Source organism: Sus scrofa, chromosome 14 (assembly GCF_000003025.6).
Source record: "Sus scrofa isolate TJ Tabasco breed Duroc chromosome 14, Sscrofa11.1, whole genome shotgun sequence".
NCBI lineage: Eukaryota > Metazoa > Chordata > Mammalia > Artiodactyla > Suidae > Sus > Sus scrofa.
The window spans coordinates 84,363,662-84,387,058 of record NC_010456.5 but is presented as its reverse complement, the minus strand read 5'-3'; the positions used below and the strand labels follow the sequence as shown (position 1 = coordinate 84,387,058).

At 38.6% G+C, this 23,397-nt stretch overlaps 1 protein-coding gene across 1 annotated transcript in view; it reads right to left on the bottom strand.

Annotated features, from left to right (window-relative positions):
- The window catches only part of NRG3 (neuregulin 3), a 1,088,386-nt gene that overhangs the window by 18,289 nt on the left and 1,046,700 nt on the right, over positions 1-23,397 (bottom strand). The window contains 2 exon segments of the mRNA XM_001927008.5: positions 11,604-11,730; positions 18,807-18,909. Of these exon segments, the coding sequence (XP_001927043.3) occupies positions 11,604-11,730; positions 18,807-18,909 (230 nt within the window).

The window sequence follows — 23,397 nt, the reverse complement described above, 5'->3', positions numbered from 1 at the left end:
TGGTTCGGGTTCAATCCCTGGCCCAGGAACTTCTGCATGCTTGTGCCGTGGGCACAGTCGAAAAGAAGACAAACTCAGATGCTCAGAAAGCTCAGCTATAGATTCAGGTGAGATTATCTGGAGGCATCTGTGGCAAATTGGAGGGGATACCTTCTGCTCTGCTTCTGCAGAGGGCTATCAGTGGGAAACATTGGCCAGTTTTTTAGAGGAATTGCCTAATCATGAAAAGTCAGCAACCCATTCATTTTGTAAAAGCAATGTATGTCAAAAAGCCTAATTCAGCTTTGGGGCCATTAGTTCAGAGCCTCTGCTTCGAATGAGACTTAATCATTGAGAGACAGAGGGCCTTGTTCAAAATCAGGGATAAAAGTCTCAAAGAGAATCAACCTCTTACTTGTTCTGCTTGTTCATAGTGTTCATAACAGATATTGTGTTCTAAATATTTTCTTTCAAATGTTTAGATTACTGTTACACTCTACAGTGGCTTTCAATGGTATTATTTTGGTCCTTTAACACAAATTTGTTTCCAAAATTTATTATTTTGGATTTCAATCATTTCTCTCATAGACTTTTTGAGAATCATTCTCATTTCAGTGTACTGATCTGAGGTACAGACTTAAATTCCTGGTGCCCCCATCTAAGGTTGATTGAGATACATGGGAACACTAAAAAACCTAATAATTTGGCAACCCTTCAAGTTAATAATAGCCCATACATATTGGTTCGAATGAATTTAGAGGGAGATTCCAGTTTTCATTTCTGACAAAGAGCTTAGAAATCATCATTTCTGTCCTTAACAATAAGAAAAAAAGCTGAACAAACTGAAAATCAATGACTGTTGTTATATCCATCAGATAATTGAGGTTGCAAGGCAAACCACCACTCTAGAATCTGGAGAGACGTGAATACAGAGAATCATAGTCAAGATGAGCTTACCTACAGAAGAATCTGCCAGAAACATAAACTGATAGGAACACTTAAGCAGTAATTTTAATAAATGTTTGGAATCGGTGTGTGAACTAGAGGGAAAGTAAAAATTCTCTGAGGGCTGCCGTTTTAGGGAGTGTTCTCACACTTCCATAAGTTTAACCCTCAGGACCACACCAGATTCTCACAACAAAGAATCAAGAAAGGAAAGGGAAAAAAATCATCCCATGTCTCTGATGAGGAAAGGATAAAGTAACCATTTTGAAATACATGCAGAATGTTCTCCATTACAACTGCCTACTTTTCAGTGAAAAGAGACTTTATCAGAGCCTGATCTCACCTGAGAACATTTTTCTCAATAAACAACTGAAGGATTTTCCGTTGTGGCTCAGCAGTAACAAATCCAACTAGGATCCATGAGGATGTGGGTTCGATCCCTGGCCTCACTCAGTGGGTTAAGGATCCAGCATTGCTGCCATCAGCTGTGGTGTAGGTCACAGATGCAGCCAAAATCTGGCATTGCTGTGGCTGTGGGGTAGCCCAGCAGTTACAGCTCTGATTCAACACCTGGCCTGGGAACTTCCATATGCTGCACACGCTGCCCTTAAAAAAATAAATAAATAAAAATAAACAAACAACCGAAGAAGAGACAAAACCGTTGAAATAGATTCCAGATAACTTAGATGGTACTCTGCTTGCATGTAGGGTAAGCATAACTCCCCAGTCCTTAAGTATGGGCTATACATAGTCACTTCCTTCCAAAGAGTACTCCGTAGAAGCAGGGGGGTGGAGAGAGTAAAACCTCAGTGGAGATGTGTGACATATACTACCTCAGACACATGACCAAAGGAATCAGCGACAGTGATAAGTCATATTGATAGTACATCCTTTTGAGAGGATGTGATGCAAATGGCACTGGGTGTTATTTTTCTCATAAAAGCCCCTAACCCCAATCTACTCATGAGAAGAACATCAAATTCCCATAGAGGAGCATCCTGCAAAATACTTGACCAGTACTCCCCCAAAAGTATCAAGATCATTAAAATAAAGGAAATCTGACAAACTGCCACAGCCAAGAGGAACTTAGGAAGCTATGGCAATTAAATGTGACTTGGTATCCTGCCTTGGATTTTGGAACAAAAGCAGTTAGGTAAAAACTAAGGACATCTGAATAAGCCATGGATCTCAGTTAATAAGGGTGCATCAGTATGAGTGCATTCATTGTAACAAACATCCCATATCAATTACAGTGTTAACAGAGGAAACTTAGGTACAGTGTATATGGGACCTCTCTGTATTATCTTCACAACTATTCTATAATCTAAAACTGTCCTAAAAAATGAAGTCCACTTTAAAAAATAAAAGAGCTTGTTATAGCAAAAGCTACACACCAAAAAACAAACAAAAAAAAATTAGAGACTAAAGGTAGTATTCAGCTTTCCTTTAGTTTCCTAAGTAGCTCAGCTCTGGGACTTCAAGGAGCATAACCCACTCAGCCCAACAGTCTGCACGGACTTTCCTTAAAGGCAGCTTAACTGACCAGGATCACAACTTTTGGCCATGTTATACTCTGTGCTAAAAGCATTTATTATGCTTCCTTCCAAAATTTATGCAGTTCTATCCCTGGGCGGAATGGAGGTTGCCACAGTTTTATCTTATCCATCTGATCATATTTACAGTGAAGTTCAAGTGCTCAGGCTGCCTGCCTGGCCCTCCCCATTAACATTTCTGTACAATGTTACAAAGTATGGCAGTTAATTCCCTGGTTTTTGTCTGTTTGTTTTTCCCTGCATTCACACAGATCTTGACTTTTTGTGTTTGCACATGTTTTTTGAAAACTTCATTTGGTGTCATATATAAAGTGTCACTTTAATCCTGAATAAAGAGGTGGCACAGACCGTTTGCCTGTCCTATCAGCATGAGCTCAGCCAATTTCCTTTCAAGCCTGCATGGACCCTGGTCAATACGGTCATTTCACAGGGAAGCACTATCCTGCTTGATTTCCCTGGAAGGCCGCCTTGTGGAAGTGTTCGTAGGTCCTGAGGACGCCAACTGTTGTTTGCACCACACCTGCCTTGTTCCCAGCACACTGTCAGTGGGGCCCAGAAATCAATAGACCCTTAGAGAAGAAGGCGCGTGTTGGGAGTAGAGCCATGTCCGCTGTTTCCAGGTCTGCCCTGAAAACAGCGAGCATCAGAAGGTTAAATGAAAGCCATGTCCATGTTGGAAAGCAATGTTGACAGAGTTGATAATCAGCTGGTCTAGAACCCCAGGCAATAAACGCAGAAGGGAGGATATTTTTAAATGGTTTTAAGGTTTTCAATGTTTTGTCTCTACCTTGCTCTCAGCTCACCTATGTCTGTGTCAAAAAGTTCTTTATTGCAGGTCTGACTTGTGAGCCTAGAAGATGGTGAGACTGAGCAGTTATGACATGTTTTAGAGCATGATTTCATCCAGATCTCTTATATAATTAAAAACAGCATGACCATTGTGGCTATTTTAAGAATGTTTGCACCTTTTAGGGAAGCAGGAAGAACCATAACAATTGCTGTCAAACTTTACTACATTTCAACTGAAGAGAAATAATACAGCTGGACACCCTTCCCAGACAGCCAGGACAGACAGCAAGCAGTCCTCCAGCCCCACTTCCACCCCCACCACCTCACCTCAACGAGGTGCCCCCTTCTGCCAGGGAAAGTGAGCTATTCCTATTATCAGGTTATCTCCCAGACCTGCCTTCTGTAAGCCTTAACAGCACTGTTCACTGTTGGCTGTAGGCCTTGACACATCTGTTTCTGGGATTCTTTGATTAATATCTATCAGCTACGGTAATTAGTAGGCTCCTTGGAATTAGGAACATCATCATTTTGGGTCATCATTACATCCCTGGTCCTTAGTGGATATTTAGTACATATTTGAATAACAAATACCAGATGAAATTGCTTATATGTGAAATCTAAAAAAAAAAAAAAGAAAAATAGATATAAATGAACTTATTTACAAAACAGAAAGAGACTCACAAGGAAAACAAAATTTTGATTACCAAAGGGGAATGTGGGGGAGGCATAAATTAGGAGGCTGGGTATAACATATACACACCACTGTATATAAAATAGATAACCAACAAGGACCTACTGTATCGCCCAGGGAACTACACTCAGATTTGTAATAATCTATAAGGGAAAAGAATTTGAAAAAGAATGTATGTTTATGGGAGTTTCTGTCACAGCTCAGTGGTTAACAAACCTACTAGTATCCATGGGGATGCAGGTTCCATCCTTGGCCTTGCTCAGTGGGTTAAGGATCCAGCCCTGAGCTGTGGTGTACGTCCCAGACATGGCTTGGATCTCATGTTGCTGCGGCTGTGGTGTAGGCCGGCAGCTATAGCTCTGATTCAACCCCTAGCTTGGGACCCTCCATATGCTGTGGGTGTGGCCCTAAAAAGACAAAAGAAATTAAAAAAAAAAAGTGCTTATGTATAACTGGATCATTGTGTTACAGGCTTCAAGTCCCCTTCAAGGAGATTAAAATCAAAAGCCTCTGGCCATGTCTCTTGTAATGTCCCTTCCCCCATCTTGACCAGCTGGGGCTGCTCACTCCCTGCTAGAGAAGGAATGTGGCCCATTCCTTACCTGGCCACCGTATAACCTGTTCCCCATGCAAATATTGTATCCTGCCCAAGACCAATCAGAAGATTGGCCTTCTGATTGGGTTTCCACTCAGGTCTGCCTTGTGGGGTAGAAAGACTATTGCAGAGTCTGTCGGGTCCTCTTTTAACCTGTGTACACATGAGTTCTCTCTCTCTGAAAATGTACTTTCTCTTTAATATGGCGAGACACGGATGGAGGAAACTGTGACTTGTATCAACTGTGCTGTTTACTTGAAACTAACATGATATTATAAATCAACTATACTTTAATGAAAAATAACAGATGAATGTATGAATCTATAAGTTAGAATTTGATGTTTAAAAAAGAGATCAGACTAGAACTATTCAAAATTAATTGTGATTCACACTACAAGGAAATCACTTCTTATGACTAATATCTCTCCAACTATCTGACGAACTTCAACTCACTCTCAAGCCTCAGTTTAAATGTCACATACTTCAGAGCAGGCTTCACAGATTTCCCTAGCCAATTTTAGATGTCCTTTTCCATTATCTGATAGCAATTTGACTTAATGTGTCTACATTACAAAAAAAGTATATGGTTAGGTGTTTGTTTCTATGACTAATCAGTGAATTCCCTGAAGTCAGGATCCATCTCTTCTGTTGGTATTTTTTAAGCTCTTCATGAAAAGCCCAACATAGAAAAATGTTCAATAAGCATGATAGAATGAATGAATGCCTCTCTCTACCAATTACTAAGGCTGTGTTAGGCATAAAAGTCTTACTGTTCTCCTCCTGCATGCAAATATTTTCCAGTTCTTTCTCATTAAACATTACTCCCAAATTTATCTCTCCTGAGATGGTTACTGAAAAATCTCTGGGAAGGAATATATTATTTTGTTCCTTTACTTTTCACTTAGGTATATTTTCTCTTGATTTTAAGAGAGAATAGATCATCTTCTGTTTCTGATCCCTGAACTAGGTGCTGAGAAGTTTCACTCACTTGACTGGGCTGGAGGTTATAACTCTACCCCCAGCACTCTCACATCAGGGACAGAGGAAATGAGAGTCATGAATGCTTCATCTGTAAATGATGGTATGGAGCTAGTTTATTCCAAGGCACTGTCAGTCTGGTTCTGCAGCCTCTGAGTCAAATGTTTCCAGAATGTCACGTTGCTTCACTGGACTGGATGTTTCACATCTTGTTAAATGACTAAAAAGTGAAACCCTTCCCAATGAATATTTAATGAACTTCAGGGAGTGCCAGACACAGACAATTCATTTGTTCAACATTGCAATTTGCAAAGAATTTCAAGTAGTTAACTTGGGGGCTTTAGGATAAAATGAAGACAAACTTGCCTGATGGGGTAAGCAGAGCAGGACATTTTCTGTCCCTAGGGTTGTAGTACTTGGGTCAACCTGTCTCCCTTCATGCAGTAGAAGTCAATGCCTGAAGGGTGGTGATAGATAGAACACCTAAGTAGCCCTTCAGAATTTCTTAAGTGGACACATTTTGCATCTTAACCTTGGACTCTGGACTTCCTCACTACTCTTGACATTTGAGAAAGATAATTTTCTGCGGTGGGGGACCACCCCATGCATTATATTAGGTCAGCACCCTTTACTCATAGATGATCATGCATTCCCCTCCCAAATTGTAACTCCCAGACTATTTCTAGACTTTGACAAATGATCTGTGGGGAAACAGTGCTCCCTGTTGAGAATCACTGAGTTTCAGGGATATGGGTTTGGCGCTCAGTTACTCACTATGTGCCTGACGGAGGTTAACTTTCTCAAGGTTTGAGTCCTCATTCCCTCTTCTGCACATTGTGGGTGTAAACTAAATAGTTGTTGTTAAGACTAAATAAAAGTGTGTTTCTATGTCTGTATCCAGTACATGTTATTTGTTATTATCGTTATTTTATTTATCATATTTTTCTCTCATCATTGACATTGGTGTTTCCTCACAGTTCTGGTCTGAAGAAGAAGAAAAAAAAAAAAAAAAGACCTACCAAAGAAAAATGCTTTTGCAAATTTTCTTTGTAAAATAAAAGTCACATTTTTATGGCAAGACAAGAGAAATTTAAACAAAAAATCTTCTGGGCCCTTTAGCTTCTTCTCTCCTATCCCACTGTGAATTGTGTATCTGCATTACGCATGGACCAGACCTCTCCATCTGGCAGGAATTCCTACTCAGCCATAAAGAGCACCATTCTCCCAGCATCAGCAAGCCAGCTCCTTAAAGATACCATTCCTTCTTGACTTTGTAGGACATCTCATGACCCACCAGGATAACACTTAGATCTGGATTGTGTAAACTGTCAATACTATGTCATTTGACGTACAGCCATCTGTCTCAAAAAACTTGTATGACTATGTCTTGACTTGTAATGGGCAGAACGGTTCTCAGAGCTTTCTGAGATGCTCTTTCTGGTTTATCATCCTCAAATTTGGCCCAAATAAAACTTTCCATTTCTTTCTTAGATCAAATGATTAATTTTTCATGGACATCGTTAATACTTTTGCATTTGAACATGGATGCAGACATTTCTTAGCCACAGTACAAATCACTGCTTTCCCTAAGGCTATTTGTTACCTGACCAACTGCTCAGATGTCCTATATACCTCTTATATATCTTAAGCATAGCATTGTAAGAAAGCAAATATTCTTAAATATTTCAATTTCTTTTTAAGAGATTATTGATACCCATTCTCTATTACTATTTTCTTCCATAACATACAACATGAAAAGTTGCTGTCAAATTGTCATTTAATTCTTATAATAAAATTTTGAGAAAGGTTATTAGTACATAATTCACCAAAGTGGAAATTTGACTTGAAATAGATGAACAGATTATACTACCCTCTCAAACAGTGAAATGTAATTAAAGCATGCAATTTTCTGCTATTAAATTAGCAAAAGCAATGTTGACAAAGGTATGACAAAGCTGATAGTGACCCACATTGCTTTCCAGCACAGAAAATGATATGTGCCTTTGGGAAAGCAACTTGTTCATCCCAATCTAGTCTTGTTAAAGGGATCTCTGCTCAGGGTTCCCTTGAGCCTAGACAGCAATGCACAAGATGCTAAGGCTGGCAGGCCTATGTCTCCTCAATTACCTTGCTCTCTTTCTTCAGGGTCCCTAAATGCCTCCCTCTCATATCTATCCTCTGCCTGAATTCCCAGTGTTTGTGTAGCGCTTCAGACTGATGTTCCCTTGAAATGTGCTGTCGTAGCTGACTACACCACAACTCAGAGAAAAAAATGTCCTAGCCATACTCTCTTTATCCAAAAATGGGGTGAATACAAAAAGATGCCTTCCCAGATCCTATTTTGAGCCCTGGGGAATGATCTAATTAAGCCTCTGCTGCCCTGTGTCAACACACAAAAATTCTGGTGGAGCAGTGAGCTGAAGAGGAGGGATGAGGGAGAGATAAGTAAAAGAAAATTATAGGGACCAAAGGTCTTCCAAATACTGCAACCCCTACAGTTAATAATTTTGTCCTGTTGTTCTAACCTAATGATTCCAATCAAATAAGAGGTGAGGGAAACACAGGAGTGAAAAGTTTATTTTAATAATGCTTTAATAATTAAACAATAGGAAAGAAAATGAGTGTCCACTAGGAGGGGAAGGTGGAGAAAATTGTGAAGTGGCCACTTAGTGGGCCATTATGCTCTCTCCCAAATGAGTCTGTGGAGATCCTAACACAGAGGGAAAATGCTATTGACTGATCATAGATTCAGTGGAAAAGAACATAAAACAATGTGTATATTCTGGCTGCAACCCTATAAAATGCCTAGGGACTGAGAGACTCTCTTCTTGAGGAAACTTTGATAGGCTCCTCTAGAAATAGGAGCGAAGGAGGCAGGGCACAACCCTTAACAAATGACATAGCTGTTGAAGATAGGACAAAAATTGGTTAGAACCAACTAGGTCCAAGATAGTTGAAGATCCAACTTTTAGTGGCCCTTGAGCTTCCTTATACTCATGCAATGCATTAGCAGCTAAATGATATGCTCGCAGGTGCCGTGACAGTTCTGAGGCCAACCATAAAAGCTCCAAAAGAGGGCCATGACCCAATTCATGAAATTCCCCACCCCTTCCCCAAAATGATTGGAATACTCCTCCCACTTATTAGCCTATGAAATTACCTAGCCCATAAACATTAACCACCCCATATTTTGGGGTGCTCTCAAGCCTTTGGAGACAGACCACATTTTGTCTATGGAATGTCTCTCCCTCAATAAATCTACTTGGCCTCTTGCTAAATTCCTTCTATGCTGGGACAAAAAGTACCTGTACTTCAGTAAGTCCTGGAACCAGGTGTGCAATTATTTATTTATTTATTTTTGGCCTCACCTATAGCATGCAGAATTCTGTTCCCAGTTCAGGGATCGAACCCATGACATAGCAGTGACCTGAGCCACTGCAGTGACAATGCTGGATCCTCAATCCAATCTGCTACATTGCAAAAGAACTCCCAGGTGTGTGATTTTAATGAAAAGACAGTGGATTCAAGTTTCAGCCTGTAGATTCAAGTCTCAGTCTGGGTTTTGGCTGGGTTAGAGTCCCAGCCTGAGGGTTTAAGTCCCAATCTGAGTTGCGTGGTGTCACTCTGAGCCTTTTTCTGGATTAACCCTCAACTTTTGCCTTTAATGATTGCAAATTTTCTGCCTAAATGATTTCATTCACTCACCCCCAAACTAAAAGACTTCAGTAAACTCTAACATAGTTCTAACAGCTCAAGACTGTATTCCTAGGTTGACCCTAGCCCTACTTAAAAATGTCTACCAAAAAACACCAAAACCAAAAAAACTAAAAGCCTCCAAAAGAATTTACTGTTTCTTTTAGCCAATGCCTGAGGATAGGCCAGAAACCTTTCTTAGAGCATTTACTAAAAGGGGTTTAGGAAGGTAAACCTTCCTTTGTCCTGTTGAGATGTTTATGTATCTCCTACAACTGGGGAGTGTCATTCTCAAGGACCTGAATGCCATTTAGTTGAAATGTCATCATTAAGAAGGACATGGCCTCTGTCTCCCAGTCTCTGTAGAAAGACAGGATCCTAAGTTCAATAATGGTCTATTAAACACATTTACATTGACAAACTCTTGGTAATTTTTCACTTCCCTAACTCTGTCAAGCCCCCACTGTTTTCCCTTCCTGGTCCCTCATTTTCCCTTTAAAACACCCAGTCACCTCTGAACAAGTTGAAGCTGTGTTTAGTTAACACTGGATCCTTTTCCATAATGCAATAGTGAATTACTGATTAGCAATCTGTCCTTACTACTTTAACTAGCTTCTGGCTTTGTTTATCTTTGACAGGTCCAGTTGCTAAGGGATTGAAGCCCCTCATCACTGCATTTGTTTCAGGGTGGTAGGATAATACTCATTAGAAATCATTAGCAAAAACATTTGCTCTGTTTCAAAAAGAACAATCCCTACACACAGCCATGATTACAAGTTTAACAAAACTTTGCTGGGAAGCAATTCTGATGTATGAATTCTGCTTTAAACATCTAAGTACATCTGTTACACACTGCATAATGGTGGCTTTTTAAGTAATGATTTCTTAGAATCAAAAATATGTATAAATTCCCACTGATTTACACATTTGGAGGGTTGTGAATGTATCCTGGGTGATTGCATATTATATCCAAATACCAGGGTTTATACTGCGGTCTTTGTGCTTTCATTTTGTGCCTCAGAATCTGGAAGTGCAGTCTTGTGTAGGGGCAAAGAATTGCTAGTCTGACAGGGATCTTCCATTAAGTCTGAGATAGTGTTTGTGAAATGCAGCAGGACCCTGTGGGGCCCTCCTCCATACAAATCTCTTTGGTGTTCCCTGTTTCTTGTTTGGAGGAAATAGGCTTCATTCCTCCTCCTTGACCTTCTCTGAGTACCAAAGAGCAGTTTCAATCAATTGCTAACCAAGGAAGTGAGATCATGCAGACACAAAGGAAGAATAGTCAAGAAACAATAATGCAGTGTAGGGCAGGGTCTTGGTTCCCCCTCAAGGGATACAACTAACAGAATCTTTGAGTTTTTTCTGCTGGAACTAAGGCCCCCACCCAAGCAGAGGATGGTAACTTAAGGCTGATCACAAGATTACTAGAGCACCCACCTGTTACCTTGCCACCAACCAATCAGAAGAAAATCTGTACACAGTGGAAGATTATAAATTTCTGATCCCTTCTTCAAACGGTTCTCCCTTGAAAACTTTCAATCTTTTGAAAGTTATATTTGTCTCTGAGTATTGGCTTTCTAGCGACAAGAAGCTGACTCCAAGTTCTGTAACATTTGCTTGTTTTTAATTTAGTGTTTTGCAACATATCTCAACTTGTTAAAACTACTTTAGAAATAATGTAGGATTCAAAGGTTTGCATTTAACCTCAAGTTCTGTTATCTGTTTAAGGCCTGGTGTTAGGAAGCACTGATCTGGAACTGCAACTCTCTCCTCCCATTTCTCTCACACTCCTTACCTCAGAGTTGCCTGAACATGGCATGCATTTAGGATTCCATGGCTTTATTCTTTCTGTTTGTTCTACCCACTCATCCTTTGCTCTTTGACTATTAGACGAACCTTTCAGGTTCTATAAAATCCAGTTCAAGCCTAGATTTCTTACTGCCTCCATTTCTGCTCTCAGCACCTTCCTATGGTCTCTACTCCAGTCTCTGTTGCACATGAACCATCTCATTGTGCAAGTTTCCTTTGGGTGTTTGTATTTCTTACTACATAAGTTTCCATACCATAGGGAACATTGTATCCCTGGTGACCAGCACAATTGCTGACACAAATAAGGATTCAGTGAGTGATTATAGAACAAACACATGAAGTTCTTTTTGCTTCTAGAGATTAATTATATTTCAGAGTATAACCAAGAGCTGAGATTTGTCTCTCTTTCATCCAATAGATATGTGCACACACAAAGATGCAAGATGATTTAAAGAAAAAATCAACAGAGTACTGAAAAAAATATACAAGTCTGATCACAGGCTCCCTGTGCCCTCTGAACTGGAAGTGCTGAGATGGGCTGTGGGAAGGGATATACAGACATGTAACTTACGTTTTGCAGCTGGACATGATTTTTCACCAAGTTCTCTGACTTTGCCATCGTGCTCGATGCTTTGAGACTGTAGTTTTTACCATTATGTGGCTCTTTCAGCTGCTCTTGAATTTGTTTAGCTTGTTTCCTGTAGGTTTAAATAAATCCATGTATAAAAAGTTACATAAATTTATTCTATTCATATTTTTGAGGTCCATTCATTCCCAACATCTATATTTGTCATTTGCTAAAGCTAGATTAACTCAGTTAACAAAAAGAATTCTCCCCTCATTTCCAACCCCACCAAGAAATACTGGCTTTATCCATTATCATTTGGGATTCACACCCAATGGTGTTCCAAAGGTAGACAGAAATGTAATGTAACGCATTGTCCTGGCCCTATTGGATACGAGAGGCCCCTAACCCTGAATGCTCAAATGCAAAGAATTAGAAATGCTCTGAAGAAGTGGTAAATTGGAGTTCCCATCGTGGCCCAGCAGTAATGAACCTGACTGGTATACATGAGGATGCGGGTTCTACCCTGGCCTCACTCAGCGGATTAAGCATCCAGCATTGCCATGAGCTGTGGTATAGGTTGCAGACACGGCTCGGATTTGGCATTGCTGTGGCTGTGGTGTAAGCCAGCAGCTACAGCTCTGATTCAACCCCTAGCCTGGGAACTTCCATATGCCTCAGGTGTAGCCCTAAAAAAGCCAAAAAAAGAAAAAAGAAAAAAAGAAGTGGCGTGTGAACAAAAATGGAACCTTTGACCTAGCAGCCTCATATAACATACTACTTGCAAAGTTACATTTATATTTGGGTATATTTGTTCTTTTACAGTTTATAAGCAGTTCATTTACTGTTGTCATCAGCCTTGAATGTAGATTTTTATTAAAACTTCTATAAATAATAAAAATTGTTAACTCGTAAAGAGCACCTACTATGTGCCAAACATCATTTTAAGTGTTTATATGTCTTAACTTACTTATCTTTCACAATAATTCTGTGTGATAAGGCATTACTCCTATACTCAATAAATGAGGGAACTGAAGTTGCTGAATCCATTTTATCTTTGGAGAGACTGAGAAAAATGAGGCACAGAGAAGTTAAGTAATTTGCCCAAAGTCAAATAGCTAGTAAGTGGTAGAGCTGGATTTGCACCTAACAAGTCTGGCTGTATATGCTGCACTTTGAACCACCACTCTTAACTGTCAAACCTCTTGCCCAAGGTCATGCAGCTTATCAGTGGGAAGGCTGAGACTACTCTCAGGTCCTGGACTCCAAGTAAAGTGCTCCTTTCCACAGATGTGGAGTGACAATTGTTCAAACCATTTAGGGACTACCATGGAAGCATGTGATTAATCACTGCCTTGTTAGCTGCTCTCTCCCAAGAGCTTTATAGCAATAATCCATCAGCAGAAGACTCAGTACCCACAACACAAACAAACTCTACAGAATCACCCCCTGCCAGACTTCTGCTGCTTCCCTAAGGTCCATGCCAAGAATAGAGCCTTGGGTGGAGGTTGTGCCTGTCCTCTTGCAGTGAGCCTTTCCAGGCAGGAAGCCATGCACTAGAGTATCAAAGGCACTGAGATTTGTATACCAGTTCTGCCACCCACCAGCTTTGCTGTGATTTCTCAAATCAAAATAATTGACTTCCAAAACATCTCTGATCCTCAGTTTCCTCATCTGTTAATGGGGATTGTAGAAGCTCTCTTTTATAAATACTGTGGAAGCTCAACATGGATACATGGAAAGTACTCATCTATTCTGTTCCTCATCGCTTAACAAGCTCAATTGTGTGGGCAGATGCTGCAGAGGAATTAGAACACTGGCTCAAAGATGAAAGAAAAGATCTTGTTAATTGCCTCTCTCACAAGCAAGTCACAGTATCTGCTACAGGATTTGGAGGCTCTGAGCATTATTATCTACTTTGCATTTACAACATGGGTATGGCATAGCTCTGTTTGTTTAATATTTCTTTTATCTTTTCAGTTATTTGGGGGGAAGGGGCTTTTATCTCCAATACTCTTAGTTGCTTTAATGAAATTGTAATAATCTACTTCCTAACAGCTAATCTGTAGCCTATTGTTAGAAACAAATCTATCATATCAGCATTTAAGAAGCACATTATAGCCACAAAATCCTATCAGGGATTCACTGATGAAAGAAATGGGATATGAGGTGGTTCTACCCAAGTAAATCATCATGAAGCACGAAAAGGGAGCTTGGCACAAAGTAAGGACCTGATTACTTGTCCAAGAATTAAATAGTAGAAACATTATCTTTTCAATAATTTCCATAATTCAGTGCCTAGGAAATGTAAACAACTAAGGGAATTTTCCTCATAAAAATATCTGACTGCATTTCTTAAAATCTTTTTTATAATTTGCTTTCCTTTCCTTGCTTCCCCCTCCAGTCCTGACTCACTCATATTCCAGGACAACTGGGCTTTCTTTTCTGAACTCGCCTTCTTCTCTGTCATCCCTCTGCTCTCCCAGCCACAGAATTTTGCTCTCTCCTTCTTCCTCCAGCAATTGGGAACAAAGGAAATGAGAAGCGTAGGATGGCAATACCATCAGCTCTCTCATGAGAGCAGTTGCTCTGGGGAAGACGAGTTATGGGCATTGCACACTGGAACCTACCAGCCAAAAATACTATAGTCATTGAGTTTTAAGTTTCTCTGGCACAATTCATCAGAAAAGAATGAGATTTAAGTGGTGGAATGTCAGGCATCACAAGGCCATTGGGAGACATTATTTGTAACGCTGCAGGTTGGGTTCCCGGGAAAGCAGACACCAAGATGGAGATAGTATGCAGGATGTAATAAAAGGATGGCTCTTTGGAATACCTGTGGAAATGAAGGAAAGGAGGCAGGACTGGGCAGAGGAAGAAGTTGGAATGTGATGCTGCCTTGGTGAAGACTGCATCAAATCCCCTGTGGAGCTCTGAAACTGGCAAGGCCTTGCAACATGAATTGGGGCAAAGGTCTAGGCCTTTAGAGCCTCACACTGATCTGGCTGGCCTTGGAGGCTGGCTATATCAGGTCAAGTAACTCATTATAATCATGTGCTAGCACCTGGGGGACTAAGACCATCACACCTATTAGAACATCTATTGTCTGTCCCTAAGAGCCTTTGCTTTGTGATATAAAATCACTGACTTCAGAGAGTGATATCCTACACTCAGGGCAGGGTGTTTTTGCATCTGCTTTTTGCTGGTAGAACTGCCAGTTCTCCTTTGTCCTCCTGTATTTTCCCAGCCGTGATGGTTGTTTGTCCCAGCTTCTGCTATGAGGCATCTTGTTTCCTACTCAAATTCCATTTTTAGAGTGGAATCACGTCTTGCACTTCCTAAATCTACTAAGCACTCCTTACACGTCTTACCCATAGGAGTTAAAAGAAACCTAGAAGAATTTATAGTTGCCATATGAGCCATATCACCCACATTTTAAAGGCTCAGTTAATAGTTACATTAACTACTCAGGAATATATGGGCTTATTGGGAATGATAAGATGAAAAATGCTTTCACTGTGTCCTTCCCAGTTGCTGGGGTTCAGTTAACTCAGTCAGAAAATCCTCTAAATTCAAGAAAATGTTCCTCACTTCTATCTCTTCATGTTACTTATGTTCAAACTTTCATCAACTAACAGTTTGCTGTAATCAAACTGAGGTCAAGCCTTTCCACAAGTGACAAGGGAATGGAGAAAGGATAAAAGTGGCTGGATCTGAAGGATTATGGGAGGTAAAACATAAAAATCCAAGAGAACGTGAGCTTTGGGGTTAAACCCTGACCGTTTCTGTGCATGTGCATTCCAGTGTATAGAAATATATGATTGAAAGTCAAATGAACATATTTGGAAACCAGTGATAGAAAGGCCCCAGAATCCCAGAAGACTCAGAACTTCCAAGATGAAGTAAAAAAAGAAAAGAAAAAAAATACATACACACATACACACACATATATATTATAAACACACACATATATATGCATATACACACACACACATGTAAACCAATCTTAGAGTATGTGGGAAAGTAAAGAAAGTTAAGGGTAGAGCCTGCCTATTCTGTTATCCCCAAGGTTTTTTGAGGGGAATTAGAATTCTAAGAATGAGGGTGAAGAAACTCAGGCCAGAATGCTATAAAAATTTACATTGCTTTCAGCTATATAAATTAGAGGCTTGGTGTGGGATGTGGCATTCCTCTCAGACAAAGAAAAATAAAGGAAGACCATGCTTGGAAATTGTACTAGAAGAAGGAAATAAACTGTAGGTCTCTGATGAAAACTACAGCTCCAACTGGAAAAGTCTTAGGATTTTATTATTACTTTATTATTTTTATAGTAACTTATTTATTTTTTAATAAAAATGTGTCCCAGCTGGGCAGGCAGAAAGACAACAACACCTGATTAGTTTTCTTCCACTGGCTCAGCGTCTGAGTCTCCCATTATGAATCTTATGTTGAAGAGTGTTTTCATTAAAACCCCTGATACCTTGCTGAGCCTCAGGAGGATGTTCGTCACTGAGCCCACTTGCTGCCCACAGAAGGAGAGACTGACAGCTCTGAAGATAGAAGTCCTCTAGTTCCCGAGCTGTTCTCTGTTGTTGGGACTGTCATAATCAGTATTTCCTTTAAATGTGGTACAACTACAAATTATACTCTAAAAATAAGTGATTAATTATTTTTCCATAGTCATTTGCTTATTGTTAAATACACAATTTCTCTCTCCTACACGGAACTTCTGAAGAGACCCTTCTAATGCCCTGCTGAGTGTGATTAGCCCTCTCCTGCTCCAGGGAACACTCTCCACTTTGTAGCTACCCAACCTGTAAGTTCCAGTGTGGAAACAATGTGGGTGTTAACAACAACAAGCCTTCACTGAGTATTCCCTCTTTTAAATACTGTGTTGCACTCTCTTTTTTTTTTTCTTTTAAGGGCTGCACCTGTGGCATATGGAAGTTCCCAAGCTAGGGGTCAAATCAGAGCTGCAGCTGCTGGCCTACACCACAGTCAGAGCAACGCCAGACCCAAGCTGCATCTGTGATCTACACCACAACTCACATGGCAATGCTGAATCCTTAACCTACTGAGTGAGGCCAGGGATCCCACCTGCATCCTCATGAAGACCATGTTGGGTTCTTAACCCACTGAGGCATAGTGGGAACTCCTGTGTTGTACTCTTTATAGTCTTATCCCTCTAATCCTTAAATTCTATAAGGTAGCTATTATTTTTGGTCATATTTTAGCTATATTTTACCAAAAAGGAAATGGAGGCTAAGGGACTGGATATAATTTGCCTAATAACACAAAACAAGCAAAATATACATAAGTATATATACAGAACAAGCCATAGACTGAAGATTAGAACACAGGCATGGCTGATGCATGTAAAATCTTGACCACTATGCCATGTAGCTTTGTTGAGAACATTAATAGATATCGGCTGCAGTAGAGCACCACAGTCCTGACTTGCTTCAAGCAGTTTGGCCATCTGGTGGGAGGACTATGTGAGCCAGTGTGGTAGGGTGTTTTAGAGCATGTGGTTTAAATCAGAGTTGCAGAAATGCAAAGACCCATCAGCAATTTCCTATTGTGTGGCTTTGATGAATTATTATTTTAAAAGTAATCTGATATTATCTGAAAAATTGAGCAATAATGTACAATTCCAGTTGTTGGGAAGATTGGGAGATAATGCATGAAACGCCGAGTACCCTGATGAAGAGTAAGTGCTCAAAAATGACCACTAACAACTGTCATAGCCAAGAGTTGCTTAGGAGACATCACATTTAAATGCAATGTGGTATCCTGGTTTGGGCCCTAGAACCAAAAAAAGCACATTAGGTTAAAAACTAAGGAAATATGAATGTATGAACTTTAGGTAGTAACACTATATCAATATTGTTCCATTGTGACAAATGCTGATTACTAATATAAGTCTTTAATAATAGGGGAAACTGGGTCTGGGGTATATTGGATCTATCTGTATTATTTCCATAGTAATTCTGAAAATCTAAACATATTCCTAAATAGTTTATTAGAAAATAATAGTTACTAATTCTGGATTCGTAATCGAGTATCCATTATTTTAAAAAATCGTAATCGCTGTTCTTTTAATTCTTTTTAAAGTTCAACATACACAACATACAGACAGGTATCATAGACTCTATCTTAAAACTGATCTCTTTTAAGAAGAGCAAATGGGTAGAAAAATACAGGTCCAATTACATACTGGCTTGGATTTCAGACAAGCTGTAGGAACAGTATCTGTGCCAACTTCTTAAGACCTGCATACCTGACAAGAAACCAAGGTATTTAATTTTTTTACCTTCATTTCTTAAGTGTACATTATGTTATTTAAATAAATAAAACACCTCTATCAAAGTTATCTGGGGTAAATATCTATATATCTACAAATACATACTTAGATACATATACATGTGTTTTAATTATTTATTTATTTTGGTGTTGAACCTGTGGCATGTGGAAGTTCTTGGGCTGGGAATTAAACCCACACCACAGTTGTGACCTGTGCCACAGCTACCACAACACTGGGTCCTTAACCATGGCACCCCATGGGAAATTCCATATACGTGTTTTTAAAATTCTAACTTATTAGCCAAAAGAAAAAAAAAAAAAAAAAAACACTGTTTTCTGCAGAAGGTTTGGTTTCTTGGCAAGGTAAGTATAGGGCATGTTCAAGATGTGCGTACCAACAGGTGAACCAAAGTAGATTTTATAGTATTCATATTTTATATTTGGTTAAAACCTTTTTGGATATTGGGTAAAAACACTATGAAGGTAAAAGTGTTTCTTTCTTTCTTTTTTCCTTCATAAAAGGCTAGATACTAATTGATACTGTTTAGGTCTACAGTAGCTATCTACCTCACTCTTTAGAAGAGTTAACACCTTAGTGACAGTTACAGTAAAGAGTAACACCTTTAATTCTGGCAGGCGATCAAATAGTGCAAAGAACATAGAGTGTTCATGATCATGGAAAGGAATGATCAGAACATGCATCAAAGATTAACCACATACACACGCATGAGTGCCCATGCTGCACACACTCACCACAGGCTACAAAAATTCTAAGTCACTTATGGATATTTGATGGACCCATCTGCACAAAATCTGTCTGCCTGAAGCTCAGACCAAGAACTTAAAGAAAGACAAAGTGCTTCCTCTGAGGAGTCACCTTTTAACACTTGAGAGAAATGGTCTTACTTGCTTTTGAAGTAGAACGCTGCACAGAACATGCCCACGATGACAATTCCAAAGATGATGCATGAAATTGACAGCACCTGCCTTTGATAAACTTCTTCACTCTCTGTGAATTTAAAAAAGAGAATTAGAACAGATGTTAGCAGGGCACAGCAGAGACAATCTCTATCCTTGTACTTTTGGGCTGGTAGGAGCCTTTTCAAAGCACAGCTTTTTTGTTCCTGTTATGAATAGGAAAATGTGAGGAAGTTATTATGTTTCAGTTTCTTTGCAATGGTCTACAGGATAGCTGTTATTTTTTTCTACCTGCATGGCTAAATCAGAACTCATGCACAGATATCACCATTATGAATCTTAACATCAAAAGATATCTCATGACTTTAGGACAATATTGAGACATACATTTTTAAAATTATGGTGGGGCCCCAAATAATATGCTGTCAGAAGCTTCCCATGCCAGTGATGACTTCCAATTTATGCTAACATGATATTGACAGCACTGTAGTTTCTGATTTGGAACTTGGCTGTCAGTCTCCCTTTCATCCACGCATCATTATGACTGATATCACTAATGAAAGAGAACCTCAATATACATGTAAATATTTATTTGGCCATTCTGTGACTTCCTTAATACCAATGATCTGGCATAGTCACCTCAGACTCTACCATGAAAGTCATATCTTATGGCTTCTTTTTGCAAAAAAAAAGACAAGAATTCCAAAGTAAGTATTTCACTTTTCAGCCATTATCATTTACGCTTCTAGATCATTTTCTGAAGTAGGTCTACTGAAACAGTTCTATCTCATCAAGACCTTTTAATCCATAGATCTCAGAACTTTCATTCTGTTAATGGCTCTCCACATGTCTTCATTTCTCTCTCTACACAGCATGATCCATGATTTATGATCCATAATTACAGTCATTTACTTTCTTGCAAACATCCTCAACTACTCTTTCCCTTTCCTTTTCCCTTTTATCCATTTGGCAAAATAACTGTGTATGAATCCAAGAATTGCCTCCTCCATACCTCAACCCGGAGCAGCTCTTAACTGGGACAGAAGCTTGCACAGATGGGAATATGGACACCAATAAAGTTTGAAATCACATTGCTCAAGAAGATGTCGATAGTAACTAACAATCTCATCAACCTGCTTCCCCATTTTCCTATTGATTATTCTTACCTTCTTGACACTACTCAAACTACTGATTTATCTCCCTCTCCCTAACTCTCAGACATTCCAGATATGTTACAAAGAAAACCAGTATAGAAGAAATCATGTCTATTTATAATGCAAAACACAAATTTAACCATATATCTATCTTCTCCTTTTTACTTATCTCTTATTAACATAATGCAGTTGTTCCACACTTTACTGTACATTGGCATTGAGGGCTATTGAAGGAATGATTGCCACCTGCTCCCTTTCCCAGAGTTGTTAACTTGCTAGGTATGAGATGGAACCTAGTACATGCATTTTTAAAAAGTTCTCAGGTGAGTCTGATATTGCTGGTTTGTGAAACATCCTTTGAAAACCACTGAATAAACTAAGAATCCTCAGAATACCAACTATGAAAATTAACCTGGGAAGGATTTGGTTTTCTTTGTTCGTGCCAACTCAGGTATCCATTTTGGACCCTCTAAGTCAAAATCTCATTTTCTCATGCACAATGATGTTATAGAATTGAGTCAGTTAGAGGAAGTCCTGTATTTTTAACAAAGACTGGTTCTTTTGGACCCCAGTGTCATCTATCTTCTTGGGGTCTTCTTATCATTGCAAATTGAAGGGAAGGGAAAAACAGTCCAATTCATTATGTGATGCCAGCATTACCTTCATAGCAAAACCAAACAAGGACATAAAAAGAAAAAAAGCTACAGGCATATATTCCTCATTGACATAGATGCAAAAAATTCCTAACAAAATGTTAGGAAATCAAGTCTAACAAGATGTTAAAAATAATACATCATGACCACGTGGGTTAATTCAAGGAATGCAAGGTTAGTTTAGTAATTTGAACCTGATCAATGTGATTCACAATCTTGAGTCCATAAAAATGATATAATTATCAGATTAGAGAGAAGAATATACTTAACAAAATCTAGCATTCATTCTTAATTAATATGTTCAAAAACTAAGACTAGAAGGAAATTTCCTCGTCCCAATAAAGAACATCTATACCAGGAGTTCCCCTCGTGGCGCAGCAGGAATGAATCCGACTAGTAACCATGAGGTTGTGGGTTCAAGCCCTGGCCTCACTTAGTGGGTTAAGGATCCAGCATTGCCATGAGCTGTGGTGTAAGTTGCAGATGTGGCTCAGATCTGGCATTGCTGTGGCTCTGGTGTAGACCAGCAGCTACAGCTCCGATTAGACCCTTAGCCTGGGAACCTCCATAGGCCACAGATGCAGCCTGAAAAAGACAAAAAAGAAAAAAAAAGAAAAAAAAGAAAGAATATCTATGTCAAATTCATGCCTAATTGTAAAGATTGCTATTTTCCAAAGATTAGGAATACAGCAAAAATGCCCACTCTTACCATTTCTACTCAATATTGTCCTAGTGGCTTAGTCAATGGAATAAGACAAAAATAGAAATTAAGGCCATTCATGGTTTGGGAAAGAAGAAGAAAAGCCATCTTTGTTTTCAGATGCATGATCATCAATGCAAAAAAAAATCTAATAGAGTTTACAAAGAGCGTGAATAACTAATGAGTAAGCTTAGCAAGTTTGCAGGATGCAAGGTTGCAGGATAGATAATACAAAAATTAAGTCAGTATTTATTTAATAGCAATGAATATCAGAAATTGGAATAAAAGTATAATTTATAATACCATCAAAATATATAAAGTACTTAGAGGTAAATTTGACAAAAGGTACATAAGGCCTGTATACTGAAAACTTCCAAACTTTATTGCAAGAATTTAAAGAAGACCCACATAAATAAAGAGATATATGATGTTTGTGGAATAGAAGATTCAGTATTATTAAGATACCAATTCTCCTCAAGTTGAAGGACAGATTGCATTCAATTCTATTAAGATCACAGGAGGCATTTAGTTGTTGTTGCCCTTGTAGAAATTAACAAGCTGATTCTAAATGTTATATGGAAATACCAAAGATGTAGAATAGCCAAAACAACTTTTTTGTGGTAGCCAAGAGCACAGAGTTGAATGACAAAACTACTTTATTCCAAGACTTGTTATAAAGTTATAGCAATCAAGGCAATATGGTACTGACCTATTTATAAACACATAAATCAATGGAACAGACAAGAAAGTCCAGAAATATATGAGGTCAATTGATCTTTAAAAAAGATGCCAAGTCAATTCAATGAGGAAAAGATCTTTTTAAAAAAATGACATTGTAAAATAGTATAGCCATATCCACAAAAATGAACCCCAACTTTCACTTCATACCTTATTCAAATATAAATTCATAAAAGATATTAGATCTTAATGGAAAATCTCATGCTATGAAACTTATAGAAGAAAATATGAGGGGGGGAATCTTAGTAATCATGGGTTTGACAAAGATTGATTAATTATAACACAAAAGATATGAAGTGTAACATTTTTTTAAATTAACAAAATGGTCTTCATCAAAATTAACAATTTGAAAAGCATCGTTATGACAATGAAAGGGAAGACACATTTTTGGAAAAAATCTGTAAGTATATATTCAGAAATAGACCTGTATCTATAAGGGTTTCTTACAACTCAGTAATTTAAAAATGGCCAGAATTTTAAAGGAAGATGTATAGATAATAAATAGGCATGCAGAAAGATGCTCAATATCATTAGTCATTATTAATTTGAAAATAAAAATATAATAATATAAATGGCATCCGTATGGGAATAGCTAAAATTAAAAGCTGACCATACCAAGGGTATGGAGCATTTGAACTCTCATATACTTCTGGTAGAAATGTAAAATGGTATAAACACTTAAAATATAGTTTCAAAGGAAGTTAAGCATACATGCACCTTAGGATACAGACATTCCATTCCTAAGTATTTACTCAAGACTAATGAAAGTATATGTTCATTATGTATGTAAATGTTCACACGGCTTTATTTGTGATGGTAAAAACTGGAAAGAATCCAAACGCCCATTTAACAGGTGAATAGATAAACTAACTGTGATATATACATACAAGAGAATAATTGAACTATTGATATAAGCTACAGAACATATAAATATCAGAATAATTATGCTGAGTGAGGTGTCATACCAAAAAAGGGTACATGTTGTGTTATTCTAGTTATAAAAACTGTGAAAAATAGAAATGAATCCATCAAAACAAAAAACCTGTTGGTAGATGCCTAGGGTCAGGTATAAGGAAGAGATTACAAAATTAAATGAGGAAACAGGGTACTTAAGATATGTTCATTCTTAGAGTTCCTATGTAGTTCAGCAAGTTAAGGATCCAGCATTTTCACTGATACGGCTCTGGCTGTTACTGTGGCATAAATTCAATCCCTGACCTGGGAATTTCCACATGCTACAGGCACTGAAAAAAAAAAAAAAAAGATATGTTCATTGTCTCAAATATAATGATGTTTTCATGGGTGAACATTTAGGTCAAAATGTATTCAGTGCT